This window comes from Rhinopithecus bieti, unplaced genomic scaffold (genome assembly GCF_001698545.2).
Source record: "Rhinopithecus bieti isolate Rb0 unplaced genomic scaffold, ASM169854v2 scaffold_26607, whole genome shotgun sequence".
In the NCBI taxonomy this organism is placed as follows: domain Eukaryota; kingdom Metazoa; phylum Chordata; class Mammalia; order Primates; family Cercopithecidae; genus Rhinopithecus; species Rhinopithecus bieti.
The window spans coordinates 1,433,716-1,456,223 of NW_016812346.1; the positions used below are offsets into that span (position 1 = coordinate 1,433,716).

Genomic DNA, 22,508 nt, shown 5'->3' on the forward strand with positions numbered 1-22,508 from the left:
CAGCATCCATGGTTCCTGATGGAATGTCAGGGGAGGCAGATATAAAACTACTATCCAAGGAGTTTGGAATTTTTATGAGCAAAGTTTTGTTGCACCCACTGGGTGACAGATGAAGACAGTGAGAAACCAAAGGTCCAAGGGGAATCTTGGATCAATACCTGCTTTGCAGTCAGCTCTCACTGATCCTGTGGTCTCTAGATGAGCTGAAAGGCATTGATGCTGCTCACCCTCAAAGCAGACATCCAGAAGACTTTGCTAGGCAGGGGTGGGTGCATCTGCTGCAATCCCAGGCCACATGCCCATACAGTCTTCCTGTTTTCAGTTGTGTCATCCGTTGGACAGTTTTTTACCGAGGTCTGTCAGGTCCTTTGCTGGGATTGCAGAGATGAGCAGAACACAGTTCCTGCTTATTGGTCACTCCCAGTCCACTAGGAAAACAAAAAAAGGGACAGTTACAGTGTGATTAGGCCAGAACTTTGTCCCCAGGGCACTCTGGAGCACAGAGCATGTACTCCTGGGTAGGAGGGAGGCCAGGGCTTTAGAATCAAGTCTTAAAGAGGAGAAATGGTTAACCAGGCAAGGAAGGGAAAGAGTGTGCCAGGGAGAAGGAAGAGCTCATGCAAAGACCCAGAGGCACAAAATAGCTCTCTAATCTCTGCACCCTAGATCAGGGCAGTGAACCAGTACAACATATCCAAGAGCAGGGATTTATGATCATTTCTTTTGAATGTCTTCCAATGTAGTGGTGCCTCATATGTGCAGAACTATCTCTAAAAGTCAGTATGGTTAATTCAGCAGTCACTGTGTACCTTGTATGTTCATTTTTCTGTGCCAGAGGGTCCCTGTCCTGAGGGAACAATGGGGTAGTGATAGGGGTGGGAGGGGTAAGGGACATTTTCAAGCTCTGTTTAAAGGGGAAATCAGCAGGACTTCATAACTGATTGTGTCTGTGGGATGCTGCAGAGAGGAGTCTCCCGCTTGGATGCCTGGGTAGATGGTGGTACTTTCACCAGGCTGAGGAGCAGAGAGCAGGAGCAGGGTGGGAGCAAGGTGATAAAGGGACACACCGCAGTAGGCCACCCAAGAATAAATGTCTATCTGCAGTTAGTAAGTATTTCTGGAGCCCATGCAGAGGTTAGGGCCTAGAGTTCTTGATTTGTGAGCCATCAATGAACAAGCAGTTGAAACCGTGAGCACACAAAAGGTTGCTCAAGGAGGCCAGACACGGTGGCTCATGCCTATAATCCCAACACCTTGGGAGGCTCAGGCAGGCAGATCACTTGAGTCCAGGAATTCGAGACCAGCCTGGTCAACATGGCAAAACCCCATCTCTCCAAAAAAAAAAATTAGTTGGGCATAGTGGCAGGTACCTATATTCCCAGCTACTCAGGAGGCTGAGGTGGGAGGATCACTTGAGCCCAGAAGGTTGAGGCTGCAGGGAGCCAAGACTGTGCCACTGCACTCCAGCCTGGGTGACAGAGCAAGACCTCATCTCAGGGAGAAAAAAAAAAAAACCTTGCTCAAGGGGAATGTGTAATGAGGAAAGAACAGGGACTGAAGAAGAAGCCATGGGGAGCCTCCCTGTGAGGCAGCTGCTGTCATCCCCAGAGTGTGACAACGGAAGCCAAAGAGAAGGCCTCACTGCTGGACCATGATGGAGCGGGATGCAGACATGCAGGTCTGTCAGACTCGGGAAAGAGCCCCTGCACTTTCCACCACCCCAGCCCATCCTTGCAAGGAGCCATGACGAGATGAGAAAGGTGAGATGGAGGAAGCCCAGCAAGGGCGTGGCAGCATTCAAACCTCCACCTTTCTAGAGATGGAGCTACTCGATGGTCCAAACCCTCCACCTTACCCCCAGAATACTGAGAAGCTGAGAAGTTAAGTAGCTTTCCCAAATTCACAAGGCTGGTCAAGTGGCAGAGCCGGAGTGAGGAGAAAAACTATTCATTTCTCTTGGCTAGAAATGCTGCTGCTGTCCCTGGGGAAGAAGCTTCCTGCTATTTTCTTCAGTTGTGTGATTTTGTATGTATGCTTGTAGGCCTTCCCACAGTGCGAGTTCTTTTAATCCACTAGAGATATAACTAATATTCCTACCAAGGAAAATGTCACTTGCTCAATCATTCTTTACAGGGCCCATTATGGAATCCAATTAGGGCCATGGCTTGTTGGTTGCCTATGGTTGTTCTGCTTACTGGATGCCCTTGCCATGCCAGCCTGATCAATGCCAGCAGGGGCACGTCCCCTGTATGTCCTCCTGGTCACTTCCTGAGCCTGCTGCTTAAGCGCCATGAGTCACTGTGGGACCTGCACACAGGTCTCAGTATTGTTGCTCCAGCAGGTCTGACTGGCCTCAAGAAGCCAGCCAAGTACGGAGTTTGAGAAGCCTGTGCTGGGGAAAACGGACCCCTCAGCAGTAGGGAAGATACAGGCCTCGGAGAGAGGCCATCTTGGGCTTCAGATCCTGGCTCTGCCACTCTACATGCACAGCTCTGGACAAGTAGCTTAACAGAGTGCATCATGTAAATGTCTGTCACCCCCTCTAAACTGAGTCCTCCAGGGAAACTTCATCTTACACATTTTAGCACTTAGTAGTTGCTGAAAACATATACATATAAATTGCCTTGAAGAATAAGGAAATGGAAGGACTGAGGGAGGGAGGAAGGATGGACATATTATCTATTACACCTAATTTTATACTGAGGATTCAGAATCCAGAGAGGTTAAATCACCTGCTAAAAATCACATTACAGATTAGTCACAGAAGCAGAAGAAGTCAACTTGCAGATCATTGTTTATATATCTGTTACATTCAGCTGGTTATATACACTTTGAAAACAGAGACCATTCATCTCTCCAAACCTGCAATACTTTGGCCAGGGCCAGGGATATAATATTTGCTCTTCAAATGAATAGATAATAGAAGCTTCCAAAAATGTTACTGTCTCTTAAAAAAAAAGTTACTGTAAAAATTCCTTTTACCTAATATTTGCCAGAATCATTATGTACCAGCTCTTCACTGGTCTAGATTCAGAAGAAACCGCTCTCAGGAAGGACCCCTAAACAGATTCCTGTGTAAAATATGCCCAAGTGACTAGAAATGTAGACACATGAGGCAGCAGATGCTTTTCTGCTATAGAAATACCGACTGCCTACTTGGTATTCGATTACCTTGGTCTAGACCAGTAGGACAGTGCTTATTTGCACAGTTGGGATAAAGTGAAATTAGCTACCCAGTTTAAGTAGTTGCTTTCTTTCCTCTCATATGAGGGAGTGTGGTATAATAGCAAGTGCCCAGAGTTACAATCCTGGCTTTACCTCCCACTAGCTGTGTGTGACCTCAGGGAAACGATTTAGCCTTTGTGTCGGTGGCTCTAGTTATAAATTGGCAATAATGGTAACTCTTTCATGAAAGCTGTTGAAAGGATAAACTAAAATAAAGCACCTGGCCTGGGGCTTAGTACATATTAGGTGATCAGTAAATGGTGGCTTTTGTAGCAGCTGCATGTCATAGTGAAAATAGCACAAGCCTTGGAATCCGACAGACCAAGATTAAAAGGCTGTTGCATCCACTTTCTAGTTTTGTAACCTTAGGAAAATTCCTAAATGGTTCACTTATCTGAGCTCCAACTTGCTCATCTGTAAGATTAGGGTGTTAATGTCTATGTATCTTGGGATTGCTGTGCGAATTAAATGGGGACAAAAAGTACATAAAGTCTCAACCTAGTACCTGCCACACAAAAACTTGCTTGCTAATTACATGGCGGTGATGATGATGTTAATTAAAAAGAGTTTCCAAATCCACTTCCTTAATTGGAAGTAAAACTTGAGAGGAACCTGCCCTCCAGGTCCAGCAACCACCCAGAAAGGAGGCAGGTTTAGGCTGTTGAATCATTATTTGAGGAAGCAAAAAGGTGGCATTCTTGCCAGCCGGCTGTCAGTTGGGATCCTTATTAGAGTGGAGCCCAGTGGCATTTCTCCAGAGAGTGGAATTTCAGATGGGGAGGCAGACCTGACTTGGTGCCTGTGTATGACAATTAGGCCTGTGTCCAATCAACAAAACCCTACATTCTCCTGTACCCCATGTGCTATGCCACAATTCGTGTAGTTCGAGATTTCATTTAACAGCCTCCAGGAATCAGGCTGTCACCCAGAACCCAACAGCATTTCTGAGACCAGCAAGGAAAGGCAGGCCTCAGAGTGGAGGTCCTTCTCTCTGCAGATTCCCAGCTGGATCAGGCTCAGGGAGCCTCAAGTATGAGGCACACTGGGACCTCAGCTGCTGGCACTAGAAGAGAGAGAAGAATTCAAGGACAGGGCTTAGAGCCAACTGGCCCACCTTCGGTGTGAAAGCAAGCAAGCCAGTCCCTAGCACCCAGGACTCTCCACAAGACTCACTTCCTCAGAGGCCAAACCCTATCTCCTGGAGTGATGAAGGCCTCCCTGAGGGGCCCTGTCTGGTTCATCTGTGTCCCCAGGGCCCAGCACAGTGTTGGGTCCAGAGCAGGTGTTTAATGCAGGTTGAATGAGTACAGTAGCTCTATTTGACATCCTGCCAAACTGCTGTCCTCAAACCCACAGAAAGTGACAAAGCTGGATGGAGAGTGACAGACATGACCTAAAGTAGGAAGGGACAGAGTAGGCATGGGAACCACTGTCACCAGATTAACTGGATTGAATACCACCATTCTCTCCTGGCCTGGTTGCCCGGGTCCCATCTGCCTAGTGGAACAGTTGTCCCTCCCATGGAGTCATGGGGAGAATACAGTGAAGGGGGTCCACTATTGACACTTACGAGAGGAGGAGCTCTGAGGTCTGCAGGATCTCCAACTGCACTGTCCATACAAAGATGCCAGGACACACACGTGGGGCTTGGAATCAGAGAGCTGGGAAACAGAGGGCAACATGAGACATCTCCTGGGCAAACACTTGAGCCAGAACTGTTTCCCATTGTTGGGTGCATCTGTGCTCTTGGGGAGGACTCCTCTGACTGAAAGGGCTGGATGTGGGTCAGATATCCCCTCAGTGAATAGTTACAGGTTGCAGATGCTGGACAGATTAGCAAGTTATAGGAAGAGGTGCTGATGAACCACCCCCAAGTTATTCAAATATGGGTTCAGAATAGGTTTTAGGACACGATATTACAACCACCTAGAGGGGAGGCAGGTTTAGATTGTTGAATCATTATTTGAGGAAGAGAATTTGTCTGAGAAATCATGTGATGGCAAATCTTGCTGGGTTCCCTTAATTCTAATAGGTTGTTGGCTCCATCAGGCAATAGATGGGTGTGGACAGGGAGCTACAAGACTCAGCTGACAGGAAACACTGAGCCCCAAGAGAAAAGACTCAAGAAGTCAGGGGGACTTTAGCAAAAGGAAGGATGGATTACCAAAGAATTTACCCCAAAGGAGGCAGAGAATCATATCCCATAGAGATATGATAGAATCTTATAGGATACCTGAGACTCGTATCCTATCAGAGCCTATGAGGAGGAGAGACTGGGCAGGCTCAGCAAGGGACAGAGCAGAGCAAAACACACAAGCTGCCTGAGCATGTTGGCTCACGCCTTTAGAAATCCCAGCATTTTAGGAGGTTGAGGCAGATGGATCGCTTGAGTTCAGAAGTTCAAGACCATCCTGGGCAACGTGGCGAAACCCCATCTTTATGAAAAATATGAAAATTTAGCCAGGCGTGGTGGTGCACGCCTGCGGTCCCTATTACTCAGGAAGCTGAGGTGGGAGAATCACTTGAACCCAGGAGGCAGAGGTTGCAGAGAGCAGAGATCATGCCATTGCACTCCAGTCTGGGTGACAGAGCCAGACCCTGTCTCAAAACACAGACACACACACACAGACACACACACACACACATACACACACAAGCTTCATTTGGTGACTATTGCCCAGCACCTGCTCTGCACTAGGTGTGGAAGGAGAGGATATCTCACCCCGTTACTGTGGGGGTCTTCGTGGGTCCCATGCCTTGTGTGTCATTGAACCCAAAGGAATTGGCACAGAGTGAACCACAGTGAGTGACAGAATAAATCAATGAATTAGCCAGTCCCTGCTGAGTGCCTGAAGAGAAGTAGAGACAAAAGTGCTCTGAGAGCTCAAAGGCAAGACCATCACTCCCACTGCACGTCTGTCCCCTGAGCCTACACCGTGAGAGCTGCCTCTCCTACAGCTTTGCTTCTCCAGCATGTAACACAGGGCAGGCTTAGAGTACGCAGTAGTAATTATTTGCTGTTGAAAACAAATGAACGAATGAAGACTTATGGCAGGAGATGGCCTTCAGCATGAGACAAAAATTTTGGTAAGGAGAGTTGGCCATTAGAGCATCATTTATCAAATTGCAGGTCATAACAACCCATTAGTACATCATGAAATCAATTCAGCAGGTCGAAACTATTATTTTCAAAAAAAAGAAGTAAATTTAACTGAAATGGAGTAGAATGAAATAGAAAATATCAGTGCATCACTGTAAAAAGAATATGTATTTCATGAAACTTATTTCAGTTATATGTGTATGTGTATGCATGAACTACTGGATAGGCTGTATTGCTTACTGTGGGTTTCAGTTGAACAGGATTGTAGAAAGCATTCTATACTGCAGAAACAGTGTGAGCAACAGCATAACTTTCCAGGACAATCAGAGAATGCAGAGAATTTTAATGTGGCTGGAGAATAATTATGATGACACTATTTTCCACATCAAAGGTCAGAAGACATGCTCTGACATTTGAAATCAAGATGGGCTTAGGAAATCTGTGGTATATAAGCATGGTAAGCAAAGGGGGCATGTGGGAGAAAGAAGAACAGAGGGAAATATCAGGCCAGAAAAGTGGGTTAGGGGCAGGAACTGAGAAAAATGTGACCCTCACTCGTTCACTAACCAAGTTCGAGCCTTTCATCTTAATCAGGACCTAAAACTGGCTCTAAACAGGAGTGAAATAACCTTGATTCCACCTAAGTCTTCAAATTCCTTTCATACCCTATATAAAGGCACAAAGCTTCCAGGAATTTTAAAAGCAAGAGTTTTCAAGAGTGAAAAATGATGGAAAAGAGAAATGACCATGTATGCAATATAGTTTTTTATCTGCACACTGTGAACCTAAAGCCATATGCAAGCGTCAGTGGCACAGGAGTTTCAGAAGAGCATTTGCTCCCCACCCCCCACCTCCACCCAGGTCTTATCCCTCAGGAAGCCCTCAAGAGGCCGAGCAGCAGAGATCATCTAATGGACTTCAAATAAACACCAACTTCCTGACAGCTGGCCTCTGAGCGAATTTATTATTGAATTCTACTCCTGCATTTTCAGAACAAGCTGAACTGACAGGGTACCCCATCAGTTTAAAAAAAAAAAAAAGAAAGAAAGAAAAGAAAGACAATGATAAATAACCTGATGGAAGATGGAAGAAGGCAAAGATCCTGCTTCCTCCAAAATGTCAGCCATTATATATTATTCATGTTGGTTTTTTAAAAATCCCTCCCCGCACTGAAATGAATGTTTATGATGATAAAGCAACTAGGTGATTCAATTCAGGATGCAGACAACGAGTTCTCACATCATCCTGATGAGCAGCTAACAACTCCTCCTCTGCCACTTGATCATCCCTTTATTGATTTCAAAAACGAATTACGATCTCTGTTTGCTTTGTAGCTTGAGCTTGTTGCTAGTTGTCCATCACAGAAAGCATTAGCAGAGGATGCTGTGGTGCAGTGGGAACGACTCTGGGTTAGAGGGAGAGAGCCTGGATTCAAGTCCTAGGGAAAGTGAGAGCATGTGACCTTGGGCTGGTGAGACTCAACTTCCTCCCCTGTGATGTGGGGTCACTAGTTCTACCCTGCCAGGTTGTTTGGAAGATTAAATGAGATAAAATACCCAGAAGCCCAATGGCTGGCTCATAGCATGCGTTCAGTACTAACACCTAACATTTACCAAGGATATTCTATTTGGAATGTTTTATAGGTAGTAACACCTTTAAGTCTCCGGGCAGACCATATGATATACGGACTTTATTACCCTTGTTTAAAGCAATGAAAACTGAGATACTGAGAAGTTAAGTAATCTGGGCCATGGTCATAGGGCTTGTAATAGCAGAGCCAACATTGGAAGCCAAGCCCAGGTGGCTCTAGAGCCCATGTACTGAGCCTCTCTTCTTCTCCGCTGAGTCCTTTATGTTCCCAGCTCAGCATCTTCAGTTCAGAAATCCATACAGTGTGGTGCCACTACAACCCTAGCACCCCACCTGGCCCTGACTTGCTCTCCAATATTCTACTACATCATAAAAAAACCCATGTGCAATAAGGCTTTGTGCTGAAGAGCACTGACCTCAGAGGTTGGAATCTCAGCCTCACTATTGGCTAGCTGTATGACCTTAGAGAAGTCTCTTAATCTTTCTGTGCCTCACTACCCTCCTCTACACTATGAAAATAATAACCCACATCTCATGGGGATTTTGTGGGGATTAAATTAGCACACATAAAACACTTAGGTGTTAGGGCAGTAAGCATTCATTAAGTGTTAGTGACCCCTGTCACTAAATAGCAGTAATGTTAATATTAGCATTAGCTATAGCATTAGTATACATACAGGTTTTAGTGTCACTATTGAGAACTGGGAGAAAAATGAGAATCTTAGCCTGAAGCATCAGTGTAGTTGTGTAATTGGGGCAAATATCCCAGCACCTTAGGATGGCAGGGATGAATGGACCTTCCAGACCATCAGCCCTCTGTGCTGGAAGAGGAAACTCCAAGGCCAGAGAGAGCCCCTGGCTCAGCAAGTTAGTAGCCAAACCTGAGTCCCAGAGAACCTGGAATCCCAAGTGAAGGTTCGTATATCTCAAACTATAAACTGTAATTCTGCTCTTTGTAAATCAAAGACTTTCTGTATTTTTATCCAACGCTGAGAAATTTTAAGCAATAAGAAGTTAAAATATTTATAGAGCCATGCTTCACATTACTAATGTTGCCCTCAATAGAGAATATAGGATCAGGTCTTGCAGGTACCTCTGCAGGTAGTCTAACTGGCCCTCCAATTAGATCTCAGAGGCATTAAGAGTTTGCTTCAAGCAAATCCCACAATCAGGGGCTTGACAGGGAGGGATGCAGCCTCTGTGTGTATTTTGCTACAGGGGAGATATCCAGCCCTTCGTGCCTCCCCTGCCTGGGTCTCCTCCTCCCACCACAGTGGGGGCCATGTGAGTCCACCCTGTGAATCTAACCCTGCAGGCCTCTAGGACCAATCCCAATCTGAGAAGAAGGGCTTAGAGCAGCCCCAGTTGCTCAACTCACATCCTTGCTACTGTTGTCTGCCATGACTTGCCAGTTGTGCCAAATGGCTTTCTGCCTTGTCCCTGAATCCTGGCCCCACTTTCTCTGTCTGACTTAAGCATCCTGGTGCCCTGGCACCAAAGGACTCAAAGCTTGTCCTCTTTTGACAGGCTCCCATCCCTGCCATATCTGGGTCTGGAGCTCCATCCCTGCTCTACTTGGGCATGATAACCGAGTGACACATGGACGTCCCCATCCAGATGCCTCTGGGAGCCCTTTCGTGATGCCGCTACAGCCCCTCCTCCCTCATCCTTTGATTTATTATTTCCATCACAGGCCAGCTGTGTATTGCTGTACACCTCAGCTCTAGCCTGTTGAGCTGGACTTTGTGCAGAGTCCCTTAGCTGTGTTTCTGCCTGGCATCAGTCCCTTCCCCATGAAGTGGGTCTGATCCTGGTTCATTCTAGTTTCCCCTTTCCTGGTGAAACAGGACCTGCCCTGTGCCCTGACAGAAGGCAAGACACATGGTCATGGAATGAACTTGTCTGCTGAGAGACTGTGGCTGGAGTCACATTTTAGCAGAGCTGCCTTGTATTTTTCTAACGGCACAAACCATCACCTGAAAAGTCTTCTTAGAAACAAGCTTCTGGCCACACAGCATAGAAAGCAGCCTATCTAAACATGCACCACATATCTCATGTCCCCAGGTACAATAATGGCATTTCTGAGCCATGTCCCCAGACATGACCAACCCACTTACCTGGGACAAGGGCCTTGCTCCCTGCTGGCCAGACCCTCTCAGTCCTGCTTCTCCCTCGCCGTAGTTGATGGGCTCAGTTCCCCAGAAGCATAGTATGGTGGACAAGTCAAGGGCTCTGTTCTTGTGTACACATTTATCAGCCAGCAGAAAATATTCTAGAAGATTCCTGTGGGAGAGGACTCAGCCTGAAGCATCAGCATTGAGCAGCCAGACTACCCACAGGCTTGAGAGATTGATTCTGCAGCCTGGGAGCTCACGCTCCTTGGTGTCTGAAGGAGCTCAACAGCTGTGCTTAGCTAGCAGGCCACAGAACAGTGGTTTCTGGGCTCTGCAGGAAGCACAACCTCAGGTCCCCGAAGACACTAGTAGTTGCTGGGCCATCTTGCTGTTAGATGGCCCCAGGTGGTGTCATGGCACCATGGCAGAGCTGGTGGTACCCCATCCTCAAGGAGTGATGGAAGGGAAGCTCTGCCCCACCTTCAGACATCACTGACCACACCTATACATGAGGAACGTGGACTCAGTCACTGAGAAGACCCCTGTAACTTAAAAGGTAGACTCCTCCCTCCTGTCAATCTGAAGGAGCCTGTGGAGCCTGTAATCCCAGCTACTAGGAGGCTGAGGCAGGAGAATCTCTTGAACCCTGGAGGTAAAGGTTGCAGTGAACCAAGATCATGCCACTGCACTACAGCCAGGGCGACAAAGCAAGACCATGTCTCAAAAAAATTTTAAAAAGGACTAGATCAAGTTGTATTGGTTTGGGCATAAGGCTATTGGAAAATAAACATGGTAAATATAGGTAAGCTTTGAAATAAGTTATAAAGATTGAAACACAATGAGAAGTTGGCTTTGGGGTATAATAATAAATAGCATATTCAAGTTTATTTTGTATACAAAAAAATCACCACATACACTCTCTCGGAGTCCCAAGGTGGATACCGAAGGTGGGCCATGAGAACAGGAAGAAAATTTTAGGGGCCCTATCTATACAGTGTTTCTTTTATCTTAAGAAATAAGAAAGTAAGACTGGTTTGTTTCTATATAATGTTGGATTCTCACTGATTTGTTCCTTTGGTTCCTGTGTTACTTGGTTACATGTCTAGACCAGTACATGAGGCATTCTGAGGGAGATCAAGATCTACTCCACAGAAGGAGGGACAGTGGGGCGGACACAGTGGCTCATGCCTGTAATCCCACCACTTTGAGAGGCCAAGGCAGGTGGGTCACTTGAGGCCAGGAGTTCAAAACCAGCCTGGCCAACATGGCAAAACCCTGTCTCTACTAAAAATACAAAAAAATTAGCTGGGCCATGGTGGTGCACCCCTTTAATCCCAGCTACTCAGGAGGCTGAGGTACAAGAATCACTTGAACCCAGGAGGTAGAGGTTCCAGTGAGCTGAGATCATGCCACTGTACTCCAGCCTGGGTGACAGAGTGAGACTCTGTCTCAAAAAAAGAAAAAAAAAGAAAAGAAAAGAAGAAAAGAAAGAAAGAGGGACAGTGAACCCACACTGGTTTATTGTGTATTACTGTTTATTGTGTATTATGACATAATATTATATTATATCATAATTGTTTGTGTGCATGTCTGTGTATCTGTATAAAATCTAGTGTTAACCAAACTTACTCATAAAATGGTAAAGTGGCTTTAAAGTTTTCCTGCAAAGTAAATACAAATGGAAAATAATACTAATGGTGCAAGTACAAGCAAACAAAAAAAAAATGGCAGAGCTGAACTTCTACTCCTAATATTAAATACTTTCCTCAATCTCGCTATGAGGTTAAACATGATTATTTTCATAAGATTGAGCAAAAAGTTAACTAAGAGTTTCAAAATGATCAACAATCTTAACAGAGTTCACTAAAAGAGTCAAAATTATCAAGAAGGCTATTTGAAATATGAATACTCATCAAACCTTGCACCAAATGTATATTACCCTTCCCAGGGTGAACCAGCGATGGTAGCACATGTGCGCAATTTATAAATGAATGCAAATACATTGAAGAAGCCTGCTCAGAAATGTTTGCAGAAAGGACATACAATCAAAAATGGTTCCAGAACCCGGCTCTAATCATGTGAACTCTGAATTGTGAGGCAGCCAAGTCAAGTTGGGATTCTCAAATAGTTAGGTACATGTCGGTCAGACTGCGAGTACCCTGAGAGGTGGAGTGGCTCTCCCAAGTTCTCATGGTGAATCCGGCATTTGAATCAGTCCTGGCTCCCCCGCAACTCTGCAAGAATGGGCAAGTCGTTCCCTGTCTGAACTTTATTTTCTCATCTTTACCAAAAGAAGTTTGAAAGAGGTGACCAGGAAGGGCTCTTCTGACTCAAATGTTTCATAATCAGGGGTTTCCCAAGAATGCGTATATAGGCGGAAGATGTTGGGCTGGAAAAGCTGGTTAAAGAAACTGAGGCAGAGCATCAGATCAAAACTAGGAAGAGAGAGCTGCAGATCAGCCTGGTGGCTGGGCTGGAAAGACGGTCTTGGGAACTGCAGAGAGGACAATGTCAGGCTATGACTGGAAACACCTTCAGTGGTAGTAATGTCACAGACTGTGAAGTGAGGCTTCTCATTTGGGCCCAGGTAATGTTCTTACAAGACTTCAGATAAATTGTAGTAGATGCTGGAAAGATCCCCATTCAGTCAGCAGAAGTTAGCAGGAAACAGTTTAAGGATTTATACAAGTCAGGCAAATAAACCTGTTTAAAATACACAATGCAAAGGAGTGATTTACATAATCAATAATGTTATAGACTAGCAAATGCTTTAAAGGAGAGAAAAGCTAGAGTTATCATTTGCCACCTAGATCCCAAATGATATTCCAGTCTCCTGAACACCAAAGTAGCTGCTTTCACTTAATAACAAAATAACACACATACACACACAAATAATAATAAAAGCTACAGTTTTTCTCCCTTTGCCTTCCTTTATCTGCTTGTATAATATACATTGACTAATCAATCTATCTTTGTTTCTGGCATTCTTTTTCAAAGTTTTCCAGACCACAGGTGGTACAGATGAGGAGGTTATAGAATCAAAGGGTCAGAGCTAGGCTGAGGCAAGTGAGTCTTCCAGGGGAACGTACCCAAACTTTGAGGGAGAGTGTGGGCCAGCCTCTTGAAAGGGCACAACTCTTCCAGCCCTGGGTTCTCTAACCATATCCCTGTCAAGGTCAAGTAGCTCAAAGTTCTCTAACATCGTCCTCACCTTAAGTAACAGAAGCACATAAGCTCTTTATTCATTGTGTAAATACTTTATCAAGAGCTTACTCTGTGCCCTGCATTCAAATTCCAGAGCAAACACCTGTTTTGGAGGAGGTTTTCTTTTCCCCACTCAGAAATGGCCATCAACCATGATCAATGCTGGGAATATAGCAGTGAGAGACATGTGGTTGGTCCCTGTCTTCAAGGAGCTCATGTTCTGCTGGGGAAAAGATTGTCCTGGCAGAGCAACAGCACTCAGAGCTCATAAGGAGTAGCCCGGAAGGAGCAGGAGTGGTGTTTACTGCTTGTTGAATGCTCTAGGAGAGGTGGAAGTCTCCAGATAGAGGGAACAATTTAGCGATAAATATAAGTATTGCATGAGCTCCATTAAGATTCTGAAGCCACGTGTAATAGGGCTGCTTTAGCTGGATTGGGTAGTATGAGATTAAAACAGTTATAAATTCTTAAATGTATGTTGAATTCTATTTTATACCAGTTGGGAAAAACTTCAGCCTGCATTTGACAGATGAGAGGAGGGAGGTTCAGAGAGGTCAGATGACTCCAAAATCATATAGTTAGTTCCCAGAGTCAGAACTGGGAACTATGACTCCCAGCCCAGCGCTCTTGCCACCAGAGCCCTACCACTTTTCCCTGAGCAACAGTTGAGGTTGGCTTTTTATTTGCTTGATTTTGTTTTGGAGCGGTTTTGTGTCTCCAGCAGATTCTTCTGTTGATCCCAAACCTTGTCACTCTCTTCAAGAAGCAGTCAGGCAGATCTTCTCCCCTGTTGGCGTCAGCAAGGGCACCTCAGTCAGGCCCTGAGTGTGTGGTTGGACTCATGCCAGTATGTCTGACACCACCCTTGGCTTGGCAGTGGCGCTCCCTCCTGGCAGAGTTCACCTAGCCTAATTGCTTGTTTTATATCCCAGCTGCCTGACATATGCCAAACCCATGTGTTGACTCACTGGTGTCAGAGACAACTACACGGGGGCATTTCATGTTGGCTTTTGTGAGCTCTAGCAAGTAAGTGGAGACCGTAATTCATACATTTCTGGAACTTAGCACCTAACACAGAGCCTGACTCGTAGTAGGTGCCTGATTTTTCATGAAATTAAAGGAATTTTAGTGACTGCAGGTACATAACACAGTAGTAAGAGTGAGGCCTCAGAAGTAAGAAGACCTAGCTTTAGTGTCAGCTCAGCCAAGTGAATTCCTTTCTGGATGACCTTGAGCAAGTCTTTTTCTCTCTTCCAGTTACTTGATTGTTTTTCACTTCACAAACACTCTGAGAGCAGCATCCCATGCTTACCCTCTCTGGAGATGTGGTCCAGCCCTCCTCTGGCTCACACGTAAACATGTGAGATGGCTATATAAATGCAAATGATATAATATGACCATCAAATATTAGAGAGATACTTATAAGGTGTATAAAAGCCCAAAGGAGGGGGTGATTCATTGTGTCAGGAAAAGTTGATGACAACCTTACTGAGGTGGTGACAGCTTAGTTGAGACTCTTAAGGATGAGTAGAAAATAACAGTCCAAAACTCCGTTACACCAAGACAGCGACCGTGAGGAAGCAAATCATGTCAAATAGAGGACTGGTAATAGAGGATCATATGAGCTAGCTGGAAAGCCAAGTTGGTGGCAGTGATTTGCTCCCACGTTAATGGTTTTTCACTAAGGCAGTCTTCCATTGCAGAGTTCTACATTCAAAGCAGCAACTATTTCTTAGCCACATCTCCACCACTGAGCAAGTGCCCAACCCTCAGTGTAGGGTCAGTGTTCCAGTGGTATGCAGAAGCCAGCTTGAACCAGTTCACAAGAACTGATTATTAAATGTTCAGAAATTCGGCAAGCTGGTTGGTAAACACAGCCATTATTAAAAATTAAATTATATAAAATTAAATAAGGTATGTTAAAAGCAAAGGTAATAAATACTCAAAACTTATTACTTTCTAATTATTTTGCCATGTTTGATGTTACGTTTTCTCTTGAGTTACTCAGGACCATCGCATCTCCACGGTGGCAGTATCGCATAATGGCATCCTCCTATGTGTCTCTTGCCACCTCTGTGTTCAGTGGCATCTCTTTGGTAGCTTGAAAACAGCCAGAATGAGAGCATTTACACCACAGAAATGAGCAAATGCTACAGTTGAAGCTGGTTTTCTTTTCTTTTTCTTTCTTTTTTTCTTTGGAAGTCATTAAACATTTGCCAGCACACCACTGATAGTATCCATTAAATAAATGGATGCAGAAAGCAAGCATAGGGAATCCCAGCACTCGCATCTTTTCAAACCTCCCAGGACAAACGCACATGGCACAAGACACAATTCAGAGGCCCCCGCCGAGCTGACTTCCATCTCCTTTGTTCCAGGGAAGGCTTTATATTAATCCGGGCTTTCCTGACAACTGAAAATCATGAAAACAGAACGGGGATGGAAGTGTTTTTCTCCAGGACTTAATTCCTGAGCCAAATGCCTGTGTTGGCAAGACGCCTCTATGGCCTATCAGTGTCCAGGGAGTCAACCTAATCTTCCCCAGAATCCAAAAGCAATCCACGGGAGCCCGGACTAAACTTGCATCTGCTCTAGCTTGCTGAGTTGGAGGCTACATGGTAGCCAAACGGTGCCGATTCAGTGTTTCCCAATTATCAGGAAATCCCCAAAGAGAGATCAATCAGAGGAGGCTGGCCTGCATGTGTATGAGGGGCAGCAGCCAGGACAGCCCCAGAAAGGAAGCCGTCCTCCCAGGGCTGGTTACTGTCCAGGCAGAATCCAGAGGCACATATGTCTGGAGAAGGCTGGATGGTGGCCAGCATCAGGAGATGAGATCTGTTAGTAATTCTCTGGAAGGACAGAGTTCCAGCAATACAAAATTCAATTGTCCTCCATTAAAGAAAACATCTCTCAGAACCAGCTGAATACAATCGGTGGAATAAATCTTCCCCATTAGTGGAGAGATAATTTCACATAAATACATTGGAAGACCTTCAGAGCAGAATTGAAAGTCTTTGCTGAGCCTCACCCGCTTAACTTGTTTGCCGTGTAATTGCATTTAGACCAAGGGCCTCGGAAGGAAACCACTGACTGAATTAGCATTAACCAGATTGTATGGAGTGAGGTGAGGAGGGTGGGGTGGGGTGGGGAGTCTAGTGCATTGTGGGTAGTTGTTCTTGCCTTCAGAAAGGACACTAGTGAGACCAGCTGCTTTACAAGCCTGGTGTTAATTGCTTTTCTCATCCAACAGAGAAAAGTTTATCACTCTAGGAAGGTAGAGGTGTGGGTACCTCATATGGCAGGGACTGAATTTGAGATCTTTTTTTAATGAATGCCCATGGGCCTCGTCACTAGCTCTTCCCTAGGCCAGAAGGAAAAGCCTTCTTACCTGAGGTGAATAGAGAAGGTTATGTGGTGCACAGCGCCTGCGTTTTTTGTCTCAGATGCCTTTCAGCGAGGGCTTTCTCCCCAGTGTGTGGATCCCTGAGGATGTTGGACCAGCCAGTGCCTTCAATTCCACCCGTGGCCAGTGGCAAGTGACTGGTTAGAGTTGGACCTGGAGTAGTGAGGCCCAGGTTCAAGTCCTGTCTCTGTTACCTGCTCTCTGTGGAGCTTTGGGCACACAATATAACCTCTCTGGAAACTGGTTTCCTCTTCCATACAATGAGAAAGTTCCACTAACTTAGGGATCTTCTAACTGACTTCTCCAGACATGGAGACTACACAGAGTTGCCCTCAGAATCAGCCCAAGGGAGTGGAGACCTCCACCCCAACTTCATCCAGGGTAGATCTTTTCATTCCTTTTCCGCTTTGGAGTCCTTATAAAATGTCATTTACCCAAACATTTCTGTTTCTGAATATTTGAAAAGCAACCATTCTAGATGATCTCTAATTGTCCCATTTATTTGTTCAACCATCATGTTTTCAATAGCAACCTAGGATTTGTTCGACATAGTTCAGGCACTGTGAGGAGAAAGAAAGAAATCTTCACGCTGCCCTCAAAGAGCTCAGGATCTAGTGGAAGGGAGGAGCGTGTATGCTTTGGTAAAGTATCAAGGTGTCTGCATCAGGTTTTGTGGGAGAGAAGAACTAGTTCTGATTGGGGCATCAAGAAAGGCTTCAAGGAAGAGGTGTCATTAATAGTTGGGTCTTTAAGGGTGAGAATATTGGGAGAGGAGTGCAGGAATGACATTTTAGGCAGGTGGAAGAACATTGCACAGACAGAGGCACTAAGTAACATTCGCCTGGCAAGTTTGGGAAAAGCAGGTAATTTCTTGTGCAAAATATAGAGTAAGAGTGGGAGGAGGGATGTTGGGAGAGGTGTCAGGTTCCAAAACTCACTCCGAGAGCATGCTAACATCTGTCCTCCTATCTCGAATGTCAGATGAAAGGAAGTACCTTCTATCCTGCTCACTTGTTTGTATGTTCACTTCCAATGAGACTGTTAGTAGCTGTAATAGCCATTGCCATTTGTGGAGCTTACCCTATACCAGCATGAAAAAACAAAGACTCAAAGAACTGGCACATGCCTACTGAAGTTCAGAGAGCTAGGACGTGACAGAGCCAGGATTTGAGCCCAGATCATTGAACTACACACACACAGAACTAGGTGATATTGCCCTCTGCGATCAGCTTTATCTCCTTACAGCATAGTATAGTATCCTTAGAAAATAACCTCCAAGTGAGAACATTGAATCACCTCCCAATAGCAATTCTCTCAAGGACACTTTGATGCCCTAAACTGAGGCGACGTTTTTTTAAAAGATTATTATGTATCTTGAGTGAGTACCATGAGCCACTGGGTACAAGATGTGTCTCAGTACTGATTTTCTGTCTTCTGGCCTCTCGGGGTTCCCTGCCAGCCAGGGCTCTGATCATGAAAGGTATATCATGTTTGTGCTCTCTTCTCTTCCCACAGGCATGCTTGTGTTATTCGTGGCCAAGTGATGACATCAGATGGAACCCCCCTGGTTGGTGTGAACATCAGTTTTGTCAATAACCCTATCTTTGGATATACAATCAGCAGGCAAGATGGCAGGTAGGAGACCTTCTATGAGTCAGAAACAGTGAAGGTCCTGCTCTTGTGGTCTGGCCATATAGCTGCTGCTGAACTGATAATGTGGAAAGAGGATGGGTCTTGGACTCAGAGGGCCTGAATTCAAATGCACAGCTCTGCAACTTACTAATTGTATGACCTTGTACCTGACTCTGGCCTATGTCCCTTTGACTCTAGATTTAGCAGTTTCTTCTCATTTGGTTCTCAGAGTAAGGAGAGCGTACCTTATACATATCCTGTTCCATGACTTATGATATAAAACAGTCATGTGAACCACTTTCTACAGAACAGACAGCTTGAGAAATCTCAGCCATTCCTGTTATGCGGTTTCCATCCTGCAGCTGCCTAGATCTGTGCAAGCCATTTGGGTGATGACAGAATTCTGACCTTTGAATTCCTCCAAGAACCATCAGCAGAATGAAGTAAAGCTTCCTTAATGGCCCTAGCTCTCCCACCTGCTGCGTGTCCTGGGATAACTCTCCTTACCTCTCTGTGTCTTGGCTTCATCTGTTAAATGGTCCTAATGCTGTTTATTTCACAGATTGGTTTTGAAGGTTAGATGATATGGTGGATGAGGAAGCACCTGGCACACAGTATGTGTTTAGTAAATCTTAGTTCCCCACCACACTTTGATTCATTGCTGTATTTTCAGTGTCTGGCACATAATGAGTATACAATGAATATTAGCTTTTTGTTAAAATTACAGATTATTGAAGGAGAAGGTGATGGTGACAGGATAGGCAATGATAATATTTTGGAGAAAAAGAAAAGAGAAGGAGGAAAGTAGAATATTTAGGCTGTCAGTGATGACAAGTCCTCTATTTTTAATAAAACCAGGTGGTGGCAGTCCATCTGGCTAAGCGTGGGCCCATAAGGTTGATTTTCACTCTGTGTTGGAAATTATGCTCCAGCTTGATTGATTTTAGCACCTCTTTAATCCAATATCAGATGTGAACATGTCCCGGCCGAGGTGATAATGAAGTAGAAGCTCATCTGTTTGTAGACATGTGTGCCTCTTAGATGGGGTTGGCAAGCTTGGCATGGGGTGCCCCCTCCCTGCCTCTCACTCTATGTGAAAAGGAAGAGGCCCAGCTGGAAGACGTTAGTGGCCAGTCCTCAGGGATAAACTGGCCAGGCCAGGCCACTGTTCCCTACCCTGTACACCTTCCAACCCAGGAAGGCCCTCATGAAGACACTAGCTACAGCGTGAAGGATGCTGCCTGCTGTATGAAAGTGGCAGATGTGAGCCTCCTAGGCAACAGGTATTCTGACCACATTATTACCTGCTGTGAAACATTCATCCAAAAGAAGCCTTTCAGGACTGCCTTTTTTTTTGCCATGAAACTTGCCAGTCACTCCTGTGAGATGGCAAATCATCAGTCCTTATGCCCTGTTGTAGTTGGTTAGAGTAGATTCAAAACACACACCAAGTCTGGCATAAGTTCAGTAGCCTTTGGGGAAAGCTCACTCTGACACCTCCCGATTCCTCCTGTTTGTGCTTCCTCTGCAATTTCTACTGCCCACTGAGAGCATGGAGCTAAATATCAGCCATGTTTCCTGCATCAGCCTCCTAAATTACATCACAGTAGCCAGAATTGCTGCAATAGAGGTTGAGTTTCAGATCAATTCTTACCAGTGCATTTTGGGGCTTAAATTTTCTTCCCAACTCAGCCTAATGTATGGGAAAGTTATCGCTTGTTATCACTTGTTCTCTTAGTATACAAAAATCTCTGTTATATGTGAACAGATACCACTGCCCTCCCACCCTTCCTTAACTCACCTTCTTTCTTACCTCTCATGCCTTAGGAAAAACCGTAAGACTAAGAGATATGGTCTGGAAATAACAGTGTGCGCAAGTGGACTGAAAGTCCAGGGACCCTGTATTCTTCGCTTTCCAGGAAGGCACCATGATACTTGCCCTCATTCAGCCCCCCCACCCCTACACACACGCACACGTGCGCATGTGCACGCACAAACACACACACACACACCCACTTGCTGAAATCCCAGACTTCACACCTTTACAGAAGCTTACAAACAGAAAACAGTAGCAGAGAAGTTAGCCAGAGATCATTTTAAAAAAAGGAAAATAGAGGCCATGAAGACAAACTAAAAGAATAACAGGCAAGAGATGCAGATTAGGTTCATTGAATTGAAAATTGGGGGCCAGGTGCAGTGGCTCACATCTGTAATCTCAGCACTTTGGGAGGCCACGGTGGAAGGATCACTTGAGCACAGGAGTTCAAGACCAGCCTGGGCGTTCAAGATCAGCCTAGGCAACATGGCAAAACCATGTCTCTATCAAAACAATATACAAAAATTAGTTGGGTGTGGTGGCATGCACCTGTAGTCCCAGCATCCCAGGAGGCTGAGGTGGGAGGATCGCTTGAGCCCAGGGAGGTCAAGGCTTCAGTGAGCCATGATTGCCCCACTGTACTCCTGCTCTCCAGCCTGGGTGACAGAGTGAAACCCTGTCTCAAAAAACAGAAAGAAAGAGAAAAGAGAGGAAGGAAGAAAAGGGGAAAGGAAAGAGAGAAAGGGGGAAAGGAAGAAAGGAAAGGAGAGGAGGGGAGGGGAGAGGTAGGGGCCAAGACAAGGGAATGTGTGAGGCCCTGTGCTTTTCCCATCTATTATCCCATCAGTATAATCAATAACCCTGCCAAATGATTATGATCATCAGCTTCTTTTTACAAATGAGAAAATTGAGGCTTGGAAAGGTGATATAATTCAGCCATGGAGCAAGTAGTAGTGTTCAGAATGGCCCTGCACTGTTTGGGCTTCATATGACACCCAGGCCTTCCCTTTGGGGTCACATTCACATTCATATCCAAAGCAGGGTTTCCCCTCCAGAGAAGCAGGCCTAGCCCCAGCTCATTACTTGCTCTTGGCAAGGCCAGCTGCCCTCTACTTGCTCACTGCCTTGGGAATATGTCTTTCCATGTTTGTCTTTCCTCCCTCCTCTATACAACCTCTCATGAAGGGAGCTTATAAGTCTGGCTGAAATTCTGTTTGACAGTTAAAAATGTTCTGTCAAGGCACAGATGCTATTCAGTTCTGTGACAGAAAAATTGTTCTTTGAGTATTTCCCCAAAATCATGGGTGCTCTCCTAGAGAACCAAAACCTGAATTCTTGATTCAAAATAAACCCTACCCCAGGTGTTTCTCTATCACTGAATGATGGTCAGGCCCAACTTCACCTAAGTGAATGTGGAACAGGCAAAGGGGTGCTAGCTCCTGCAAAGGGCGGAAGAGTCAGGCTGTGGAGCTTGGAGCCCCAAATCTGGGGATGCCATCTACCAAGAGCAGAACTTGACACTAGGACAGGATGGTTCCATGCAGAATCCTTGCAGTCTCTGGAGGAAAGAAGAGCAAGCTGCAGGAATGGGCCCATTCCCCCATGGTGGATTTATCAGGGTCAAAATCAGACCCTGCACTGAAGTCTCTCACACCAACTGCACAGGTGAACCTTAGATTTAACTGCAGTAACAGCCAAAGTGAGAAGGGACATAGAGTGTTTAGTAGATGTCAGTTCAGGAGCAGTTGATGCTGTCACTCATGCATTTACTCCATCAACTTTTAACCACCAAGCACTGGGCTAGTTTCTGAAAAGACAGAGGACTCGATGTCTGTGGGCCAGAGAGCTCAACAAGCAATCACAGTGCAATGCCATGCATGTGGGGCAGTGGAACCCAAGGAGGAAGCCGGAATTCTGACTAACTAAGGCTGTGTGGAGGAGGTGAAGTTTGAGCTATCCAGTTTGATAGTTAGGAGTTCTCCATCCAAAAAAGCCAATGAAGACAGGCCTTGAAAATACCTACTACAGCCAGGTTGTGACAGAAGGAACGGACTAGTTTGAAGTCACCCCAGCAGATAGAAATCAGGCCCAGTGAATAAGAAGCTGGAAAGAGAGGGACTCACACTCAGTTTAAAAAAAAAAAAAAAAAAAGTTCTAACAGTCAGAACTAACCTAAAACAGAGCAGTCCTCCTGTGGATCTAGCAATCTCCTCGTCTCTAGAATTGTGTAAGTAGGAACTGAATGGGCCTTTGATGGTGGTTCTACAGAAGAAACTGATGCATCAAATGGGAGGGGGACTAGGTCAGATGACCATTAAATTCCTCTCCAGTGGTTCACCTATTACTTGATTTAAACTTTCTGTTTTAAGAAGGGAAAGGACACAAGATTCTAGTCTTACATCTTTTTTTTTTTTTTTTTTTTTT

The 22,508-nt window shown here is 45.3% G+C and overlaps 1 protein-coding gene across 1 annotated transcript in view; it reads left to right on the plus strand.

Moving 5' to 3' along the window:
* The window catches only part of TENM4 (teneurin transmembrane protein 4), a 562,312-nt gene that overhangs the window by 464,328 nt on the left and 75,476 nt on the right, over positions 1–22,508 (plus strand). Inside the window, exon 17 of the mRNA XM_017895920.1 lies at positions 18,152–18,271. Coding sequence (XP_017751409.1) covers positions 18,152–18,271 — 120 coding nt within the window. The remainder of the gene's footprint in view (positions 1–18,151; positions 18,272–22,508) is intronic.